The 21971-nt window shown below is 29.3% G+C and overlaps 2 protein-coding genes across 2 annotated transcripts; one reads left to right on the top strand and one right to left on the bottom strand.

The window, feature by feature from the left end:
- SYTC (Calcium-dependent lipid-binding (CaLB domain) family protein) lies at nt 1–4977 on the bottom strand. The gene is made up of 12 exons (XM_020374054.3): nt 4591–4977; nt 4321–4419; nt 4173–4223; nt 3965–4088; nt 3125–3243; nt 2926–3027; nt 2748–2822; nt 2358–2434; nt 1737–1986; nt 782–1153; nt 474–602; nt 1–332 (listed from the first exon to the last, which is right to left on the bottom strand). The coding sequence occupies exons 1-12, from the start codon at nt 4699–4701 to the stop codon at nt 204–206; spliced, it is 1638 nt and encodes a 545-aa protein (XP_020229643.1). The 5' UTR covers nt 4702–4977; the 3' UTR covers nt 1–203.
- Nucleotides 4978–20292: 15315 nt separating this feature from the next.
- On the top strand, nt 20293–21621 carry LOC109810624 (akuammiline synthase 2). Its single transcript, XM_020374134.1, has one exon. It carries the CDS (start codon nt 20293–20295, stop codon nt 21619–21621), a length of 1329 nt encoding a protein of 442 aa, XP_020229723.1.
- Nucleotides 21622–21971: the final 350 nt, after the last annotated feature.

Below are 21971 nucleotides of genomic sequence, written 5' to 3'. Positions count from 1 at the left end.
TTTTTACCACAAAGTTTCACAACACTTGCTTGGATTGCCAAAAAAATGTTGCTCGAAAAGACAATTTCTTATAGAGATCTCAATGATGTTGTTTGCCTAAAATTGCCTCTTCTATTTAGATACACTTTGAAAATCAACACGTAACAGTTTAGAATTTAAACCCACCTATTGGAAAAGACCTTCTAACAAATTAGTTTGGTTTCTTAAACCACCTTCCATCTTATCTCAACATGTATCACTCCATTCCTTGAATTTATTAGATGGTATTTATCATTAATGCGACTATTGTGCACCACATCACTTAGGTTAATCTCCACATGCCCCAGTGAGTCCTGCATATCATAGAGGATCTAATATGAGCATCACATTGGAATTATGAAAACAATATTATTACATCAATTAATTGAATTTCTCAAAAGTTAAAATTTCCATAAATATGACTTATAAAATGAATGAGAAAAATGAAATGGCACCTTTGACAGAAAACTAAAGTGCTTTCTCTTGCTCATAACCTCAATGTGTATCTTCTCATGTAGAGGAGGCTCCTCTAGCATGAATTGGAATTCTTCATTCCAACGTGGGTGACGAGTTTTCTTCATCATCTGCATAAATTCAGATTCTGGGATGATTTCTTTCAAGTAAACATAAAAAAACTTGCCTGAACATGAAAAGTTTATGATGCAATTGTGATAAGTCACATCTATGTAACATGATTCATGTGCATGATAGAGATAGAGAACTATAAAATGTTGTGCATTTACACTGAACATGAAAAGTTTACCTTTGTCTTTTTCTTTTCACCTCTAAAGGTAAGCACTGCAAAAGGGTTGTTGTGATGGTCCCCCTCAACCTCTTCTGCCTCTTGTATCACTACTGAAAGCAAACCTGCTCCTTCTTGGACCTCATCATCGGATACAAGATCAATTCCACTTTCGTTTCGGCTGTATCCGTCCGAAGGTCCACCAAACTTGCCACTATCTTCTTTGAAAGGAACAAAAGTCAAGTCCACCACAATTTTCCCTCTAGGCTTCTTGTGTGGAGTTTCATTGAGATTAGAGTCCTTGAGTAAATCAAGTGTGAATTCTCTATTCTCGTACGGCTTAAGCAGCTTGAGAGGGACTAACTGCATTCCTAGCTTGTCATGTGCACCAACCTGTTAAGAATACAATTAATAAGAATATGTAAACATATGATAAATTGCAAACTCTCACCAATATTTTTTTACCAAATAACGTGGTTGACTTCTTTCAATGAATCAAATGGACAGAGATGAAAAACTGTTGCACTCTCGGTATCATCAAAGCCAACAAACTTCACATATAACAAATTAAACACACAGCTGCAAACAAATTGAAAATGCAGTTGTTCCTTTAAACTTGAAAGTAAGCTTTCTATAATAAAACAAATTCACATCCCCCAAAAATAGAAAAGGTAATCATTTGAAAGGATTTTATCATTTATGGTTACCGTCCCATCTCAGAGGTAAGTGCCGCCAATTAGTTATAATTGCTTAGGTACAAATAATTAACTTAAAATAGTTTTCCATTTTCTTGATGAAACTTTAAAAGAAATGGACATTTCGGCTTCATTGGTGACCAAAAAATGCTCAAACGCAAAATGAAGCTCTGAAGTATAGTGTGTGTAGACTTGAGTCAACGGTGGCAACTAAAGCTAAAATTTCTGTTATGATTTTCTTCCAAAATTGAACAAAAAACATGAAGAAAGATAAGGAAAACCTTGTCCCAGTCATAAACTTGTAATTGGAGAACTTGAGATTGAGGGTCCTTTACAACAAGCTTGAACTTCTCATTCCACTCGGGATTCAAATTCTTTCTCTTGATAGTGGTTTTCTTTGCTGGAAATTTGTCTCCAGTCAGGCTTAGTTTAACATAAGGATCAGAAGTTCCCAAAAAATCCATCTTTAAAAGCTTATGTGCACGAACCACATTCACATGTAATATCCCCACGGGCTTCTTTATTGCAACCCTATAGAAGATTTGAAAAAGTATCAGGCAGGAATCATTTTCAGAAGCTCAAGTTCTTGATAGAAGAAACATTCTAACAATAATCAGATCATGTTTTAAATAGTAACATAGTTGATAATTCTAGTAAGAAGATATCAGGTAGCAGGTTTGTGAAATTTCTTCAACTGTAGACCACTGAAAAAATTAACATGGTATTATCCTTTTATAAGCACTTTAAAACATGTTATTATCCTTCAACTTTAGATAAGATCAAAAAGCATTTTCGATTTATATATATTTTTTAAAAGGCAGGATAATTTTTTTTTAAGCTTATAGACCAGAATGGAATGAATATTCTGAGCATATAGACTCTATCATTTCATATAAACTTACGTTGATTCATCAAGAATAGGAATTTCCAGGGTTTGAGGCCATAGATAGAGGTTTGCCACTTGTCTTTTTATTGTTTCCTGTATGCAACTATAATTGTTAGTTCTTGAACTCTTATTAAATTTGAAATGCCATGGCAATTGAAAGTGCAGAGAAGAAAACTACGATGGCAAGAAAGTAACAACCAACAGTCCATTAAATAACTGAAGATTAATTGTGCATTGGAGTACTTGATTATGCACAAGCTAAAGCGAGCAAGTTCCAAGAATTACCCTCTATTTGTAGTGATTAACCCAATACCATGAATTAAAAGGAAAAAATACAAATAGGATGTTTAATTTACAAGTAATTTTACTACTACAAAATTCCAATCCAAAATAAAAAAGACAGCACCTGTACAAATCTATAGAGACCAGGTATTGACATGATGTCCCCTCCTGATACTCTCATCCCAAAATCCACATGAGGCTGGATATTAAACATAATTATCACATAAGAAAGAATTTCATCTGACTTGTAATATTAGAAAAGGCAAGAAATGAAATTAACCTTGAGTGCAGTATTTCTTTACCTTTTCCATCAAAGATACCACAATATTTGCAAAACATGGAAATGTAGGCACCAAAGGTCTTAAAGTTATCCGTGGTGATGCAAATATTTGTAAGTCTACCAACTGCAAAGAATCAAAATAAATTCCCAGGCGGAAAGCATCATTTTGAAAGATCTTAAAAAACATTTACCATTTAGGATTGTGCCAAGGCTTATCTGACCTGAACAGTGATCTTCAACGATGACACATACAAGTTCAACACTATGTTTGGATTGCCAGCCCATTTGATAACTTGTTCCATGACCAATTCCTTTTCATTTGTTTCTAAAACTTTCATACCTGCAGAATTACCACGTGGACAGTTTAAAAAAAATCAGATATAATACTAGACCTATCAGATGATAAAGGCTCAGATAAAGTGTTGGTCAAACTTGATAAAGTAAATTGACCTTTGAGGAATGAGATGAGGATGAATGAAAAAAACACTTCTGCAATGCTGTTTTTATCATCAGAACTATTCAAGTAAACTATATTTTTTGAAGTACATTGGTACTTGAAACTTCCAAAGGGTTCATCCTTAATCATTCATTTTATGCAAAAGACAGTGAGTTATTAGTGAAATTACAATGACAACTATGATTTATTATTGGAGCCAAGAGTATGATTCACCTTGCTATTCCTAGTGAAATCAATCACCCAGTATTTTCACTCAACTCATATGTTCATTCTAGCACCCAAAATGCAAAAGAAGACTATAACTACTACCTAAAAAACTCCATGATTCAACACAACCTTCTCTGTTTTGTCCAAGAACAGATTAGCCCCGGTACTCTTCTTATTGGCAAAACCAACACATTAATGTCAATCTGTATGTGTACCCGTTTCTTTAAAAGGATTCACTAAAACTGTCCAGGGTGAAAATCATTTAAACTAACCATATGAAATTTTATTCAGGATAGTGAAATTCCAGATTATATGACAAACATTTGTATTTGCTGGACAAAAGTTTGGATAAAATACTTGTCTGCAAAGGGATCGGATGATTTGGGAAAAGACTTACCACAGATAGTAGGAGGAAGAGTACCAAGGCTTAACTTATCAAACTCAATCCCTTTGATCTGATACTTGCCAATATATTCAGCAAATATTGGTTCTGCCGTGCTTCTTATAATCTTACAAATAGCCTACACATCAAAACGAAACAACAGTGAAGAATCATCCAACAATTACAAGACCACAAACACATCCATTCGGAATCACTGAAATACCGTGTCAAGGAAAGGCCACATATCCAACAAAAACTTGTTCAACCAATCAACCTGAAGAACATGCAATGTCAATAACACAGTAACGCCATCACCATCATAAACCTTAAAAACCAAAAAACAAGATTGTATCACAATTCGGAAAACTTACTCGTTCATAATCTGGCGTCTTCACCCACAGAGGAATCTCGGGTAGAAGTTCCAGCAAAGCACTTGGGCCCAATTCACTGATTGGCCTAACAACAGGATCCTGCAACATTGAAAGAAAAAAAAAATCAGATTTTGAAGATCACCCAGAATTTAAAACGCAAAAGGGGTGCCATTTGCCAGCCCCACCACCAGTTCCCAAAAAAGTGATGAGAGGAAATGCATGTATCAGTGTTGAGAATTGGAACATGCAAGAAGAGTCAGAGAAGAAAACCTTGACATGTTTGGGTTCGGAGTATACAAAGATAAAGAAACCGACCAAGAGGCCAAGAGGTATTCCAACAACAAAACCAAAAAGCCCCAAGAAACTGCTGAGCAAACCCATATTTTTCAGAAGAAGTGAATGGTGATGAAAAAGAGCAGAGAAAAGGGAAAATATTTTACATCCCAATTTCAGAGTTTCGAAGGAAGACGAGAAATGCTAAAACGAAGGTTTGGTTGGATGTGTGTTTGTGTGAGTTACGAATGAATGAAAGCGCCAAAAACAGAGACACGGCACCACCCTTCTCTTCTTTACTCTGTTTTCACTTTCATTTGCATTCAACACCAAAAAAAACCACCTTTCTTGTCACACTATCTTATTTCTCTTATTTCCAACTATATTAATTATTTGTGTTATCATCTTCATCCAGGTAAAATGTACTTTAACTTTTAAGTACTATCTTAGTTATTGGTCAAAAAAATAAAATCTTAACTATCGGTCAATTCAAGATTATCGGCACTTTCTATGTAAGAATCAATCTAAAATTTTCTTGCATTAATTCTTTTTTACGAGAGAAATCTTTTAAGTAAAATTATTTTTTTAATTCAATAAATACTTAGTAGAAATAAATATTTCATTAATAATAGAGGTAATTTTACCAACAAATAAAAGATAAATTTAATGATATTAATTAAATTAACAAATTTCTTTAATCTATACTTATTAATAATAAAAGAGATGTTAGCTTTTGTTGACCATAATTTGTTTTCAATTTTATCTTTTAATTGGTTATTATAAAAATAACTTTACACTACAAGAAGGGAAAATTACTCATCATTTAATTAAAAAGACTAAAAATATTTCTCTTGATTTCCTACTGATCATAATAAATTAGATAATTACATCTTGTAAAAAGAATGCGAGAAAATATATTTTAGAAAGGTAATTTTAATTTTCGTATTTTTATAATATAATATAAATAGTTTTTTTTAAAAATCATCTAATAAACAATTGTGTATGGCCCATTTATTAATTATTTTTAAATAATACAAACCACAAAATTCTCTAATTATAAAATATGCGATAACTAAAATAGCTATTTTTAAAATACAAATATTAAAATTAATTTTTATCGAAAATTTAAGGTATAAAAGACATTTTATACTTTTGAAATTTATTTAAAGGGGTTCAATATCTTTTTTTATTTTTTGATGATAAATTTTTTTATTAAGAAAACATTACTACAATAAATAATTTTTCTCAATTTTTAAAATTTTAATTACTTAAAGTTTCCATATTAACAACTCATCATCATTAGTATTATTATAAATAAATATTCTAATTGTATTTAGATGTAATTTGTCTAGTTAATCTAATAGATTAAAAAAATATTTATTTTTTCTAAAATTATCCTTATATTATTTTATTTTCTTAATTAATATTCACCTCTTTTTAATCAATTAGAGTATATATTATATATTACTTTCCTCATAATTAATATTGTATTTTTTTTAATCAATTAGAATGTATATTTTAAAAAAAATATAATTAATATATTTCAAAAAACTAAAAAATTATACTTTAATTAAAAAATAATTAATTCATCAAATATTATAAATTAAATTTCATATAAAAATATAAATAATTATTCTAACTTCATTCTTATAAAAAATAAAAAGAATGTTAGAAAATTGATAAAAACCTACGACAGAGCAAGACACTTGTTCTCGTAAACGGCTTTATATAGTTGTTGTTGTCATTATTTGTTTTATATCAATAAAAAATGAAAATACAGATGGATGGATAATGATTTTTCCATTAAAATAAATAAAAAGTTTCATTGGTTATATTTAGCTAATTATTCTGAAAATGGTTCTCTATTGATTTTGCTCCATTTGTTTCCTGTTTGTAGTTATGCACCACGTTAAGATAACCCCCATGATACTATCAAATATTCTATTACTATTTTGGAAGAAAATGAAAGTTTTTTTTAAAAGAAAGTTATATGTTAGATGTGTGGTCCAACATGGCTTTTAATATACGAAGGAAGGAAGAAAAACGTTATTTATTTATTTTTTAAAAACTTTGATTTGGATTTTATTTTTGAAAATACATATGTCTCTTCCACGGGCACTATTTGACTAAATTACGGTGATAATATTTCAAAGTTTCATATGTGTGAGATTACGCGAAAATTTAACATTTATACTAAATTTTATATTTTTAATAATTTTTATATAATAAAAATTTGATTAATTAATCATTAAATTATGTAATATTATACTTAAAATTATGAATATCAAATTTTACATAATTTATGAACTTTTAAATATATAATTCAAAAATAGATATTTGACATATTTTAAATATTATATTATAAATTAATATAAAATAATATGATAAATTATTAAATAATTTTAGAATCATGTAAAATTTGATATATATGATCTTAAGTATAGTATTACACTATTTAACGATTGAATTAGTTAAATTTATCTTTTACAAAATTTCTTTGAAATTATAAGATTTGATGAAATTTTTAATTAAAAATATCTAATTAAAATATAAATTAATTTCTTCTATTGTAATTAATACTTTAACTTATTTATAAAAAAAATGTTGCAATTTTTTGTAATGTTTCGACAGGTTATTACACTTATTATTAAATAATTATTACATAGCAGAAGACTAGACAACATGCATCAGAAACAGAGTTTATAATACGGTCAATAACTAATATCCTATACACACTAATTATATAAAATATAGTATTAAGAGTAAAATAAACCTAAATATTGGTCGACATCTATATAATACACAACTACTTCAAGTAGCTATCAACAAAATCTAGCCACCTCTAGCGTGACTAGTCTTTAATTGCATAAGGCATCCTACTAATCTTGTTTTATTCTCATACTAAGTATGATCATCATAGTTTAACCACAAGACAAACACAGGATAAGTTAGTGAGAAGAATTCAACATAATATCTTATGAACATCATCACAGCAAATATAAATATAAAGCTTATAATAAAACAACAGTTTTCACCGTAACAACTTAACATCCTACATCATGTACAACATAACAACTTTTACATCTTATTTAATGTGTTATCATGCACATCAACTACGAACATCTCTTGCATCTTAGGATGAACAATTTAAGTGGTTTGATCCTATCGAATCAAAATGATTGATATAATACCATAAACAATGACTAATATTGAGGTCAGAAACAACAGCTAACACAAGGCTAAAAATAATGACTAACATAAGTTAAATTGATTTCTCAAGTTTTGTCACTCAAGAAAGAAAGTATGGTACTATGTCAGGATAAAATAGTTTAGGTATGAATTTATCACGACATTAGTTTACAACACTAAGTCATCTATGAGATTAGTCCATCGACTACCCTCCAAATATCACAACCCCGATATTATGTTAGAGACTGAGTTTCCAACTTGGTACTTTACTCAATTGGTCACTTTATACACATGTGTTTCAACCTTTTCCACACACGGATACCACATAAAACTTAAAGGAGACAACTGAAAAATAACTTACTCATTCAGAGGCCAACTTACCTATTAAAGGGTTTCAACTGGACTCTCAAAGCTTTATAACGTATATTCGCACAATGGGATATTAAGTTAAAAAACATTTTTAACTCTCCTCTAATTTTTATGAATTATAGCTAAGATATGTATCTAACCCACATACTTGTAGCTTATCAACTTAACAACTTATTCATATTTCAACATTCAACTTATCAGCTTTACAACATACAACATATACAATGTTAAACTTTTGACTTCACAACATATACTTAATCAATGCAAATAAAATACATATTTGTAAGATTCACAACTGTAATTAAACACCATCAGAAATTAACTAAAGACAACATGAAACAACTCGTAACTTCACAACATGTTCAACTTACAACATCATTACAAATAAGTTGCCAAACAACTTAAACAATCAACTTTACATCATACAACTCATCTGTCATCAATCAACTATAAAACATCATTAAAATGTAACTTCTAATCATCCAACTCACGCTTGGCGTGACTATTAAGTCTCAATTATACCTCTTTTTGGTTGAGACTTATTGAACAAATCCACTCATCCTCTGAACCATTGCAATATTGTTGGATCGAGCGCTTACCACTAGGCCAAAAGCTATAGCTTATAATCAGGGCGCAACTCTTTTTACTTAAGAGCGCAGCAGCCCAAGCGCCATGATTCGACAGTGACTTGGCCCACCTAGCCTCCGCCACGGGACAATTGATGCAACCCGCAACAAATATAATTGTTCCCTTTTTTGATTAATTTTTGTGCAGATATATCTAACCCAGAATTTAGCTAACAATACCTTAATATACCTCAATTTTTGTGCAGGTATTGAGCTAGAGAATTGAGGATTGAAGACCCTTAGGATTGGAAATCTAAGGAGCTAAGGAGTAGAGCAGAGTGGCTGCGCCGGGCGCAATATGACCCGCGTCAGGCTTGAGCAGAACAAAGTGTCTTACCTCTGCAAGTGACACCTGCGCCGGGCGCGAGACTACACGCGCCGAGCGTGATCGAGGCAGAGAGTAGCTCAAACTCTCTGGAAGACATTGTGCCGGGCACAAAAGGAAATTACGCCGGGCGTGTCCTGAGGCAGATAGTGCTCAACTTCTCTGGAAGGCCCTGTGCCGGGCGTGAAACCCTAATCTAATCTCCCCAAGCTCGTATTTGAAGCCATTTTCGAGGGTTTCTCCCTCATTCACACATTGGGCGCGTTTTAGGAGCTGTGGAAGGGATTCCCGGATCTTGGAGCCGTTCGTGTGTGGGTCTTTCCTTCGGTTCTTCATTTCTCCCTTCATCTCTATTTTGTATTTACCCTCATTGTTTGAGTGGTTCTACCCATTTTTTGTGGGGTTAGATGTAACCAACGAATTCTAATGTAATCCTTACGTTTTAATGATATATATATATATATATATATGTTGTTCATTCATTGTTGTGTATGTTTGTATTCTTAATGCTTGCTTTGGATTGATTCTCATTACATGATATAGGTTCTATTGGGTATTGGAAAATAACCTTTGAAACTAGCTCTGAAACAATTGCCTAGTGGGAAATGTATATAAGAATGGAGCTTGGCCCATTAGTAGTCTTAAACCCTAGCCCGTAATGCGGGTGTAGATATTGGGTACTCAAGGAATTGATATTCAATATCCGCACTTAGGCTCTTGCTCTAAGGGATTAGGTTTGAGTAAACTTATGGGTTGACTAAGCAATGTATGTAACAAGAGATTAAGGATTCATTAGTCTGACGTTTGGTGAAATCTGACCCCACAATCTCACAAAACCATAATACCATTTCTATCCCTTTTCCATACACAAACCAATATTCTTATATAGCTTTCATTCCAATAGTCACAACCATGAATTTACATGACAAACTATGAAATTGAAATTATTCTTTAGTCACGAATAGTCAATAAATGCTCATGTTACCTTCTAATCCTTGTGGATACAATAATTTTACTACTTGAACGACCGATATACTTGTCGTGTTTGAGACCGTTGACAAAAGCAAAAGTAATTTAAAGTGATAACAAAAGTGATTTTAACGAAAATTTCAACAGTGACTCGTTGAGCGTTTGGCATCATTGAGGCAAGGAGCTCCTTGTCTCGCCCACACCCAATGTCACACCACTCACATCCAACGTAATTGAGACAAAGAGTGGCCCACACTCTCATGCTTGATGTGGAAAAATCCACGCCTAATCCTAATCAAGTAGAGAACTCTCTACTTGACTCACACCCAGCACCGCACACCCTAACACCGATGTGAACACAGACAAAGACGAGTATATCTCCTTATGTCCAATGTCATTCAATCCATACCTAACAAAATTCCAACCCGAGTCTCTCCCCTCACACTTGGTGCCACCAATCCTATGCTCAACGTGAGTAAGATAGAAGCCCCTTTTTTTGGAACTACATCCGACACCTTAAAGGCGTGTCCAATGCGATATCAAATTCTGCACTTGTGCATAACCCAATTTCGCTCAATTCCTTAAAAGTTAGAAAGTTCCAACAACATGCAACACAATAACCTACACACATACAACATATATAACATGATTCCACCATCAAAAGCAACATGCAAGTGAAATTAATCAAAATTCAAGCATGAACCTCCATGAACACCCTTAAAGTCACAACCCACAAAACCCCTTTTAACTTCATCATTCAACCACTCAACACCTTAAATTGACTCATTCCAATCATCACCAACACAGATTGCACACCTAATTCAAAATCATAGGTTCCATTACCTTCTCAAAGAATCAATCCGTAAGAAAAGAAGAGGAAGAAATGACTTCACACATCACACGCTTAAAGTTTCAACCCTAAAGCTCAAACTTTTTCATCACCTCCTATGATCAATTGAATAATGGTAGATAAGGAAGGGTTCAAGTGAAAATGTAAAAAAGGAAGAAAAAAAGAAAGAAGAGTAATCCTCTCATTAACTTTTGTATAAAATTCTTATGAATTTTGAGTTATGAACTTCTTTAAAAAAATATTTTAAATATTATATAAGTTCTACTTAATACTAACTATAAAAACATATAATAGATTGATAACAAATATTATAAACTATTCCATAATAAACAAAATAATTATCGATATTTTTTCCGCCCCTTCTCCCTCAAACCGAGAAATTAACTCATAATATTAAAATATTTGAAATCAATTTCACTTGATCCAACAATATATTAATTGATAATCAATTAGTACATATAACAATATTAATATGCGGATATGATGTTAATCGGCATAATGAAAGTATGAAATTTACTTAAATGTATTGTGTTTAATTTTATTTTAAACTTAGTTGAAAATATTTTAAGATGTAATATAAGATTAATAGTAGAATGTATAATATAAAAAATATAGTAATCAAAAATAAAAATTTTAATAAAAATATTTTTTTTAAATAAAGTTATAAAATTCAAATTTAATTTAAAACTAAAATAATTACTGAATTTTGTTTACCTATGATATAAAATTAAAATTTATATAAAACTTCGTATAAACATATTCATTTATCCCATTTTATATGTTTATTAATTAAATTATAATTATACTAAATATTATAATTCAATAAACCTTTATATTTTTTTAATATATAATGGCAACAATAATTTTATTTTATTTTATTGACAACAACAATAATAAAATTAAAATAATTTAAATATATTTTTAATTCATTAAATTTAAAATAATTCGTTTTTTATTTTCTTAAATATAAAATTTAATTTTTTAGTCATATAATTTTTTAAAAGTATTCTTTTAATCTTTACATGCAAATTTTGTTAAAAAAATTAAATAATATTATATAAAATTTATCTATTAATATCTCTATTAATAAAAATATCATATTAAATTTAACTAATACTAAATACTAAATAATTTTTTCAATCGACCACTTTCATACATGTCATCAGTGATAAAAAAACAATTTTTTTAAAGAATTATCAGAATTAAAAAAATAATTTTAAAGTTAAGAAAAAAAATAAATTTACATTAAATTTAAAGAACTAACCCATTAAAATCTAACGATTGCGCTACTATCGAAACTCCCTCAAGCCGCGAGTGGTTGAGGTTCACACAGTCGTCAGCATTTGAAATTACTAAAGACAACTTCAATGCAAGCATCTTATTTGAGTTGTTTCATGCATTAAAAAATGAAAAAAATGGTTTTTAGTGTGTCATGTCAGCATTAAGCAACTCAAACACAAATTTACTCTAATGGTAAGAAACTTTAAGAAATTCAACTTTTAGAATTTTTTTTCTAATCATTTATGAACCAAATTTAAATTTTTATTAAAAATGATAATTGCACTACGATGAAAGAAAATAAATTACGAGAAAAAAATATACAATAAGTAGATATTAAAAATAAAATAAAGAAATAGTAAATACATAAACATTATACGAAATTAATTTTCATCATTATTATTTTCGAAAGGTTCCCAAATATGTTCAATAAGATCTACTTGAAATCTGGTAAGGAACGGTTGCTTGAGGAAGCAACTCTCTCTTCTTCAAGCAACTCATGTTACCACGTCAGAATCTTTCAATAACAAGAAATCGAGACTTGAGTTGCTTCATTACACAAGTAACTCTCATTGAAATTGCTCTAAAGTTGTAAGTTTATGATATGTCCATGGTCGTTTCTTTTGGCTTTTAGCAAAACCATGAGAAAACGTTTTTTTCAGTTGAAATTTAAAGATGATTAAAAATAAAAACTAATATTTTTCAAATTAAATAACTCCTCAACTTTTTATTCTTTTATGAAAATAAGTAACTTAATATAAACTAGCATTTTAATTTTTGCAGATGCATGATATAAATACTTTATATAATACACTTATTTAATTTTATAAATTAAATAATTTATTAAAATTTTCAATAAATCCAATTATTGTAAAATAATATTTAATTTGACTTAAATTATATTAGGATTTAATTTAAAAGATAGTAACATATTTATGAAAATAATGAAAACAATTTAATTTGAATTTAAAATAATACAGTAATTACTGTAATTTAAAAAAGTTTAAATTAATCAATTAAATATTTGCAAGTTAAAATAAACGTCGATAGTTTTGGGAAAGCTTTATCCAGTTACTATTTTGACTTGAGAGATTAGGGTTGTGTATATGCATGTAAAAATACTCTACGTTAAATAAAAATATTTACAAGCTAAGAAGCAATACAATAAATATTAAATACTAATAATACAATTAAAAACAATTTCTATTTCATTACGTTGTTTTAATAATAAAATATTATTTGAACATATCCATTATTAAATATATTTTTTGTGAATGTTTTAACTGGTTAAAACAATTAATACACATATTTGTTAGAACAGTAGTATGAGTAATATATTTTACCAAATAGTATAAGCACAATTTATTTTTTTTTGCCAACTTTATCATATATATGACTTAACATTAATTACTGGTGGGTGGATTTTTAAAGGCTAAATTAAAGTTGGCGTCAGCCATAGTGACAATGGAACAAAAGAAAGTTTTTTTTCTCAAAAAATACATAAAGTGATATAGGTAAATTAAGGCTACATAAAGAGTGTGGGAGTGCTAGTAGTAATTAATAACTAATATCATTGAATTACATTGACCAAAATATATTCAGCCATTGTTTTTTTATTATTATTAATAAATAAATCATATGTAACTATTACAAAATTTCACTAAATTGTGTTAAAGAAACCGATACTGTTCAAGAAGGCTAGGCCTATTTATACATTTGATCAGTAGCCATGATGTTCCACTGTTCATGATTCAAACTAAGTGAAGCCTATGTTCGTGCATGGAATTTATAGCACTCCATATATGGAGTTTCAATTGTTTGCATTAATTAATCCTAAATCACAATAAGAAATATAGGATGCTAAATAATATAAAATAAAGCATCTTTTAAACAATTCTGAAAGTTCATTTGGCTCTTTTATACACGTCCTCATCTTCTTTTATTTTTTTTCTCTCCAAATCTTGTAATAAATTTTATTCAGCAACGCTAATGGCACTCTAAGCATATAATGATTTTGTGACCATCATGATCTTTGCCTTCTTTCAAGACCTATGACAACATTTACTAAGGTGTGTTTGGTTTTGTCGATTAGACATCCAAACCCACGTTCAGCTTTTTTGGGAATGCCGTACTTCTTATTTAGGAATTTATCTTCACATTGAGTTGAACTATATTTTTTTAGTAAATGTTCGTTGCTATCAAATGCAACACTTACAATGCTTTTCCATTGAAGGTCAATGGATGATAAAAGTAAATTAATTACCTCACTCACCCATTTTTCTTCATTCACAACATTATTCTATCTTCTACTTTATTCATTCTTGAATTTTACAAGCATTTAAATTTCTAATAATAATAAAATATTAAAAATAAGCTTACTAATAATATTAATACCAAAATATAAAATAATAACAATACTTTTTTATTATCAATTCAAATATACTAAAAAAATAATATTAATATTAATATTAATATCATAATATAAAATTTATATCTATTTTAGTAATTATTCATATGAAAATACTTTTTCTTAATATTATTTAAACAACTTTCATTTTGACAAAAATACTTCTAAAATAAAATATCCAAACATAAATTAAATTATATTAAATTTACTTTTAATTAAATTAAATTTACAAAATCAAGTTCAACTAAACTTAATTTTGCCTTTTTTTTTCATCATTTTTAATGTCTTTGTTTGCTTTATTTTCGTGCTTCATTTTACTAAATTTGTCTGTCTTACCCTTGATCCTTGTCACTTTATTCTCCGAGTCTTGCCCTCGACACACTAGGTATGTCATTTCTTTCATTATTAATTTCATTATTTATTTTTGTTTCATATGTATTTATTTTATTGTTTTATTGTCCATATAAGTAAATTTCCTAAAAAAATAACATATTTAAAAAATACATATCACTTTTTCATCAATTGTAAAATAGTCAATGTAAAAAATGATTTCTTTTTTTAGGAGTTTAATAACACACATCTTATAACAAACCTATACTTATTATTTAAAATTACAGAATTAGAAAAGAAAGTGTGAGAGTCATTAAATAAAATATATAATACATAAAAATTTATAATTTTTAACAAATTTCAATCAATTAGAAAAATATATTCAAAAGAGTATGTCAAAAGTATGTTGCTAATATTTATCTTTGCTTTGAATCCATCTTTGATAAAAAAGAGTGATAAGAATTTTCTTCCATCATTGCTTGTAATTAAGTAATGTTATGGAGAAAAACACATTTCCTTAATTAAAGTGATGAAACGAACTTTTGTAATTAGTTAAGACTCTTATACCTGATTACTTGCCATGTGTAAGGGGCTTGTCTATTAGGTTAATTTTGTAATTAGTTGAAATCAATAACCATCTAAGATTTTTTCCCATCATTAACATAAAGATTGTCGTTGCAATAATTTATTTAACTTTTTTTATTTATTGTTATTATAAAACACGGTCAATTAATTAAAAAACATATAACTTTTTAAAGTAATTATCATCAAGATCAATTATAGGAATCAAAAGTATATTTACGTATAAAACAAATATTCTTGCGACAAATAAGATTTTATGATTTAATAATATAATGTAAAAAAAATATTGTTGAGTAAGTCTTAATCAAATTAACTTGGTTTATATATTCGATTAGAATAATTTTTGCAATAAAGAAATTATAAGAAGTAACAAGAATTGTTAATGGGTGGCATAAAAAGAGATACAATGGAGCTATTTCCTTGTGGTGGCGGGAAAGCAAGTGATGGACAAGTGAGAATATGATTTTATTCTTTCTTTTCGCTGCATCGTGCATGTCATGAGAATATTATTAGATGTAAAGACTTTTAGTTTTCAAATAACAAGATTATTTCTTAATTTAAAATAAAATATTTTAATAAAAAAAATTGAAGTTGGCATCTGATTTAAAAGAGTATGCCCCGAAACAATTGTCTGATACGAAAGAAATAGATTTGATTGTTGAATTTGGGATTATATTATTTATGGTAGAATATGATCTTAAGGTAGGGCCAAAGACTTCTATGCAAGAAATTTCTTGAAATGTACAAATTTCGTTACTTTCCGTGACAAATACTTGTTTTAAGCTCCATTGAATAATGTTCAATTAGTTGCGTATATGAACAAGCGTCCATTGCTTAATTATCTTCATTAACAAACAGAAAAAGAGAAAACACGTAATGTGCTTTTTTTTTTTTCTTTCCTTAAAATAAAATAAAATGAGGTGGTTGGTTCCTTAATGGTTAAGATGTTGTGGGATGTTTTGAAATACTCGATGCCCTCCATTGTTTTCTTCGTATTAGGAAAAAAATAAAAATTTCATGATGTAGATAGTACTTTTTTATTTTTATAAGAAACTATATTAAAAATTGAATCTAAAATCTCATATAATTTACCCAATTACTCACTACCTATAATAGGTTAAGTAGGGACTAAATAAGATAATAACGAAATAATTATACAGAAAAAAAAAAAGCGATATTGAAGTAACAGTAGGGAGTAATTTTTGTTTTATAATTACGCATTAAATTTTGAATCTAAGAATGGTCTGTTATCTATTTTTCAATTAAAAAAACTATGAAGTGACATGTATATACTAAATTCGCTTAATCTTTATAAGCGTTTAAAACATGTTAATATGTTATATTATCTTCTTTAATTGGGTTTACTATCGACATGATGCAATATATATAGTTGATATAATTATGTTTTTTAACCATGTGATTAAAGGTGCAATTTTCATATCTATATGTTGACGAGAAGATGTTTTGAATTTTATTATGTTTTAATAATAAGTATTAAATTGATTAGACATGCTTCACATAAAATGTGTATTCAAAGATTTGCTTTAAGTTCAGCTTCTTTTTTATTTTTTTTTTTAAATTTATTACATAATCTATTTTGTCATATACAATATATTTAAGGTAAAATATAATCTCCCAAAAAATAATGAAGAAAGACAAAAAAAAAATAAAAAAGAATGAGAAAAAATACCAATAAAACAAATTATGATCGTGATTTTTTATTTATATCTTGACTTATACTCGTAATCGTCTCAATACACATCTGAAAAGAACTAATATCAAAACCAATCATACCCATGATGCAATTCAACTATCACGGATTTCAAATTTTGAATTTCTTATCTTATCTTATTATTAGAATTTTGTTTTGAGTTTAAATTTTAAATTTAAGCTTTAATTTTTAGAAAATGTCAATCTCTTAAATGAATCTTTATATTTTGAGTGATTAGTTGACTTTTGATTGGATGAAACTCTAAATTACATAAAGAAAAATCTTCTTTAATTTATTTATATGTAACATTAAAAATACAACAAAAGAATTTATATGCATCAACAATATATATAAATAATTCTCACACTATTTTTAATTATAAATTATCTTGTATGGTAAATTTATTAATTTTAATACCTTAAAATCATATTTAACGTGATTCTGATTGATTGTAATAGTGTATTTTTTTTTTGGAACAATGATTATGTATAGACATTAATTAAACTGGCAACATAATATCCAATAAATTATTTTTGAAATAAAAACTTTGAAAAGTATAACATTTGAGATTAAAATATTTTAAACCAGTGAATTTCTGAATTCATCTCTATCTTACGTCATGTATCTTCATTTTTTCCGGAGATCAAAGTGAATTGAGAATTGAATTCATTTGATAAGAATAAACTCATCACGAGTTTAATTTCTAAATTATTTAGAATAACTTATTATGTATGATGATTGTGTAAGCATAATACCACGTGTCTTGCTTTTAGGAAGGTATAAGTGCCATATGCTAAAGGTGCCATTTAGAAAAAAACGAGTCTAAACCCTATGAATATATATATTATATTGCACTAAATTCATGGGTAAGTAAATGAGTGCTGGCGTAGAACTGCATGGAGTAACAGTGACCAAGTCTTCTGTTTGAGAGCATTGCAAATGCTAAGCTATGTGAAATCTTGAGAAACAGATGAATTAATGCCACATGGACCAACAAGAGTTTAGAAATATTGTCAAGTTTCTGAGTTTATATTAAGATTGCTTATTGCTTTAATCACTTGAGGTTGGCCAACCACTCACCATCTCAAAGTGATTGATGACATTTCACATAACATTATGTAGCCTGCTTCTACTTTTATTAATTAATAATTATAATATATTTTTTTCATAATTATGGGCTAACATAGCTTGAACAAATTTTGTAAATGAAGGTTGATGATCGGAAAATGTGAGTGCATAGATCGTGGTTACAAGTAAAATGTTTTCCATATTAGGATGCGTGCAAGTATTGTATTATGATAGTTAATTTTAGTCAGATGCGGAGGCAATTGAACTTTCATCTCTTAACATGTTCAATTCAAAACATGGAGGCACGTTCTATTTGACTTGTTTATGCTTTCATTGGAAGTTGACAATGTTGCATTTGCAAACAATGGTTAATCAACTGATACAGAACCAATTGTGACCAAATGGGCTTAATTTAACGTTGACTAAGAACCATTTCCTTCGGGAAACATGTTCTTTTTAGGTTCGTAGCTGGCATTTAGATTACAATAGTTTGACAAAAAAAAAAAAGATTTCAAGTTGAAGCACCAAAATCCAAACAAAGATGATCATCTATGGGCCAAAAGTCCAACCAATTTCACTAAAAAAATCATCGGCCTTTTATTAGATATATGTCCAATTTTCTTTAAAGCTCATCATATATACACCTTTTTTCTTTAATTTGTTTTATAAGTACACTTTTTTTTAAAATAAAATTAATTAAAATTTTAAAAGTTTTAATATTTTTAATTTTACATTCTAACATTTAATTTAACATTTTTTTCTTCTTTTTCACACATTTCACTTTTTCCTCTTTTTAGTTTTCACAAGTACCTCCTTACCTTTCCTTTACTTTCCATCTATTTTAATAGGTATTTTTAATTCTTTTGGTTTTATATTATTCTCTTCCTCCCTCCTCTTTTAATTTTCACACTATTATTCTCTCCCATCTTTTAGTTTTCATACGTACCCGAGACGTAGAACTAGTAAAATTAGTGTTTCGAATTTTTTTTTATAACACTAGATTTAATGTAAAAAAATTTGAAGGTGTGAAAGGGAAAGAAGAGTTAGAAGAAAAAAATATGCATTTAACTCGACAAACGATATTAAGGAAATCACACATATTCATAATGTCATCGCACACTAGTTCTATGGTCCAAGTACATGTGAAAAAGTGAAAAAGATGAGGATAGAAGAGAATAATAATGTGAAGACCGAAAAAACTAAAACTATTTATTGAAATACGTGAAAAATTAAGAGAAGACAAATGAGTACATGTAAAAACTAAAAAAGAGAAGAAAGGAAGTCTGTGAAAAAAAAAGAAGAAAGTAATATATTAAAAGTTGGAGGTGTAAATTTAAAAAATTAAAGAATAAAAAAAGATTAAAGATATTTTATGAATTTTATTTTAAAAAAAATAAAGGAGATGTATTTATAAAATAAAAAAAAAGGAGGTGTATATATATATATGATGGGCCTTCCTTTAAAGTAAGCCCATGATAGGCAGGGCCTAGACTTCATATTTTTGGTTAGTAAATCTAAATCTCATCTCCATATGCCCCAACACTTACTTTTGTTTCCGTAATGAAGGATCCTAAAACCATTTATCAAAACCCCTCAAATTTATAAGGGTACGTAGAATTTCTCTATAGTTTATGTAAAAGAAAAATTCAACCCATAAATCAGTATAACAAATACAAGTAACCATTTGAACTGTGTAGAATTGTTAGTTATACTTCCTCTACCCTTGAAAATGTTCGTTTTATTTTTCCTTTTTTGTCAAATCACGTTTGTTTCAATTTTCGATTATCAACTCCCTCTAATTAATACTTGCAACCTCCAGGCAATTCGTAACCTCATAAATATATGGAGTTTGATCTAGATTCTAGATATATGTTTCTAGTTCAATTTAATGCTAATCAATGACTCCACTTGTCCCATTAACTTGTTTACATAAACCAATGTATTGAAAAGCTCATTAATATTTGACAACAAACTTGTAAACACAAGTAGTTGAGAATGGAAATCACAATTACATCAAGAGAAACAATCAAACCACTGTTTCCCACGCCAGATGAACACAAATTCTTCCAACTCTCTCTATTTGATCAGCTTCAACTTACCACCTATTTGCCAATGGTTTTGTTTTACCCCAACAAGGAAGGCCTCATGGAACCTCCTCATATATGTGCTCAATTGAAACAATCACTCTCTGAGACACTATCCATTTTCTACCCTGTGGCAGGCAGAAGAAAGGACCAAACCTTTATCACATGCAATGACGAGGGTGCTGTTTTCTTGGAAGCCAAGGTGAACCATGACATGGTTGAGTTCCTCACACCACCTAGGCTAGAATTTCTAAACAAATTGCTCCCATGTGAGCCTAATAAGATGCACTCAGATGGAGAAGCTTTACCCCAAGTACTTGTACAAGTGAACGTGTTCAAATGTGGTGGAATAGCTTTAGGTACGTGCAATCTTCATACTCTTCTTGATGGTTGCTCTGGCAGCCTCTTCCAAACTTCTTGGGCTGCTATATGCCGTGGCAATAAGGAGCAAGTGTCATCTCCTGATTTCACTTCTGGCTCTTCTTTCTTTCCACCACTGAATCATTTGAGTTTGCATGATCAAAACAATGAGGGTTCAAGTGCACAAAAGAAGTGCACCACAAGAAGGTTTGTGTTTGATGCAGAATCCATCAACACTCTAAGAGATGATGGTAATGAAACCTCAAAACCTCTAACCAGATATGAAGCACTGGCTGCTTTCATTTGGAAACACATGACACTTGCATGCAAGATGGAATGTGAGGATAATAGCACAAGGCCAACACTTGCTATCCATGTTGTGGACATGAGAAGGAGAATTGGTGAACCTTTCTCTAAATACACAATCGGTAACATTTTGTGGACTGTAATGGTATATTGTGAAACACTCAATGCAGACACTAGTGTTAGATATTTGGTTAGCATTGCCAGAGAGAAATTTGGAAAGCTTTCAAAGGAATTGTTTTTAAGAGTGAAAAGTGACCCCAATATCTTGGGGAGCACTCAGTGTGTGGATTTGCCTCAAGGAATAGAAACAAGAAGTCCAATTCCCATTGTGTTGACAAGTTGGTGCGGTTTGAATTTCAGTGAGCTAGATTTTGGTTGGGGGAAGCCTCTGTGGATTGGTGTTAGAGGAGGTGATCAGGAATGTCTCCCTAATGTAGCTGTTATCATGGAAACAGATGCAGGCATGGAAGCTTGGTTGACAATGGAAATGCAACATATACATAATTTGGAAAAAGACATGGAGTTTCTCAGATTAGCTTTGCCTAATCCTAGTGTTTCAAACATATCGTTTTGACATCTAAAATTACAAATCATTTGTCAATCCATTCTTAATGGAGAAATTGTTAAGTAAAACCACTAAATATCCATCATCTCAATTAATCACTATATCACATATATTTATGTTTTCTATCTACCATGTTTATCTAATTCAATGGAGTAAAAATACTAGTTTGTTAGAGAAACATGGTAACAACTTACATGACAAACCAACTAGGAGCACAGCTGAGATAATAAATTCAATGAAATACTGAAAATTGAAATGAACTATAGTCTCTCCATACACAATCAGTATTAGGAATCTGAGCTACTCAAAGACCATTTTTGCTTTCTTCTTAGTTTCTTCAGGTTTATAATTTTTCAAAT

This window comes from Cajanus cajan, chromosome 7, assembly GCF_000230855.2.
Source record: "Cajanus cajan strain Asha chromosome 7, NIPB_CcT2T_4, whole genome shotgun sequence".
NCBI lineage: Eukaryota > Viridiplantae > Streptophyta > Magnoliopsida > Fabales > Fabaceae > Cajanus > Cajanus cajan.
The sequence above is the reverse complement of the archived record's forward strand: the minus strand, read 5'-3'. Positions and strand labels throughout refer to the sequence as shown.

Bases quoted from the DNA above. Each gene is read 5' to 3' on its own strand.
- SYTC (XM_020374054.3), bottom strand. From the start codon at position 4,701: ATGGGTTTGCTCAGCAGTTTCTTGGGGCTTTTTGGTTTTGTTGTTGGA. The intron at 4,420-4,590 runs GTTTTCTTCTCT...TCAATGTTGCAG, and splicing joins CCGAACCCAAACATGTCAAG to GATCCTGTTGTTAGGCCAAT. The intron at 333-473 runs GTGCCATTTCAT...TATGATATGCAG, and splicing joins ACTTTAGTTTTCTGTCAAAG to GACTCACTGGGGCATGTGGA.
- LOC109810624 (XM_020374134.1), top strand. From the start codon at position 20,293: ATGGAAATCACAATTACATCAAGAGAAACAATCAAACCACTGTTTCCC.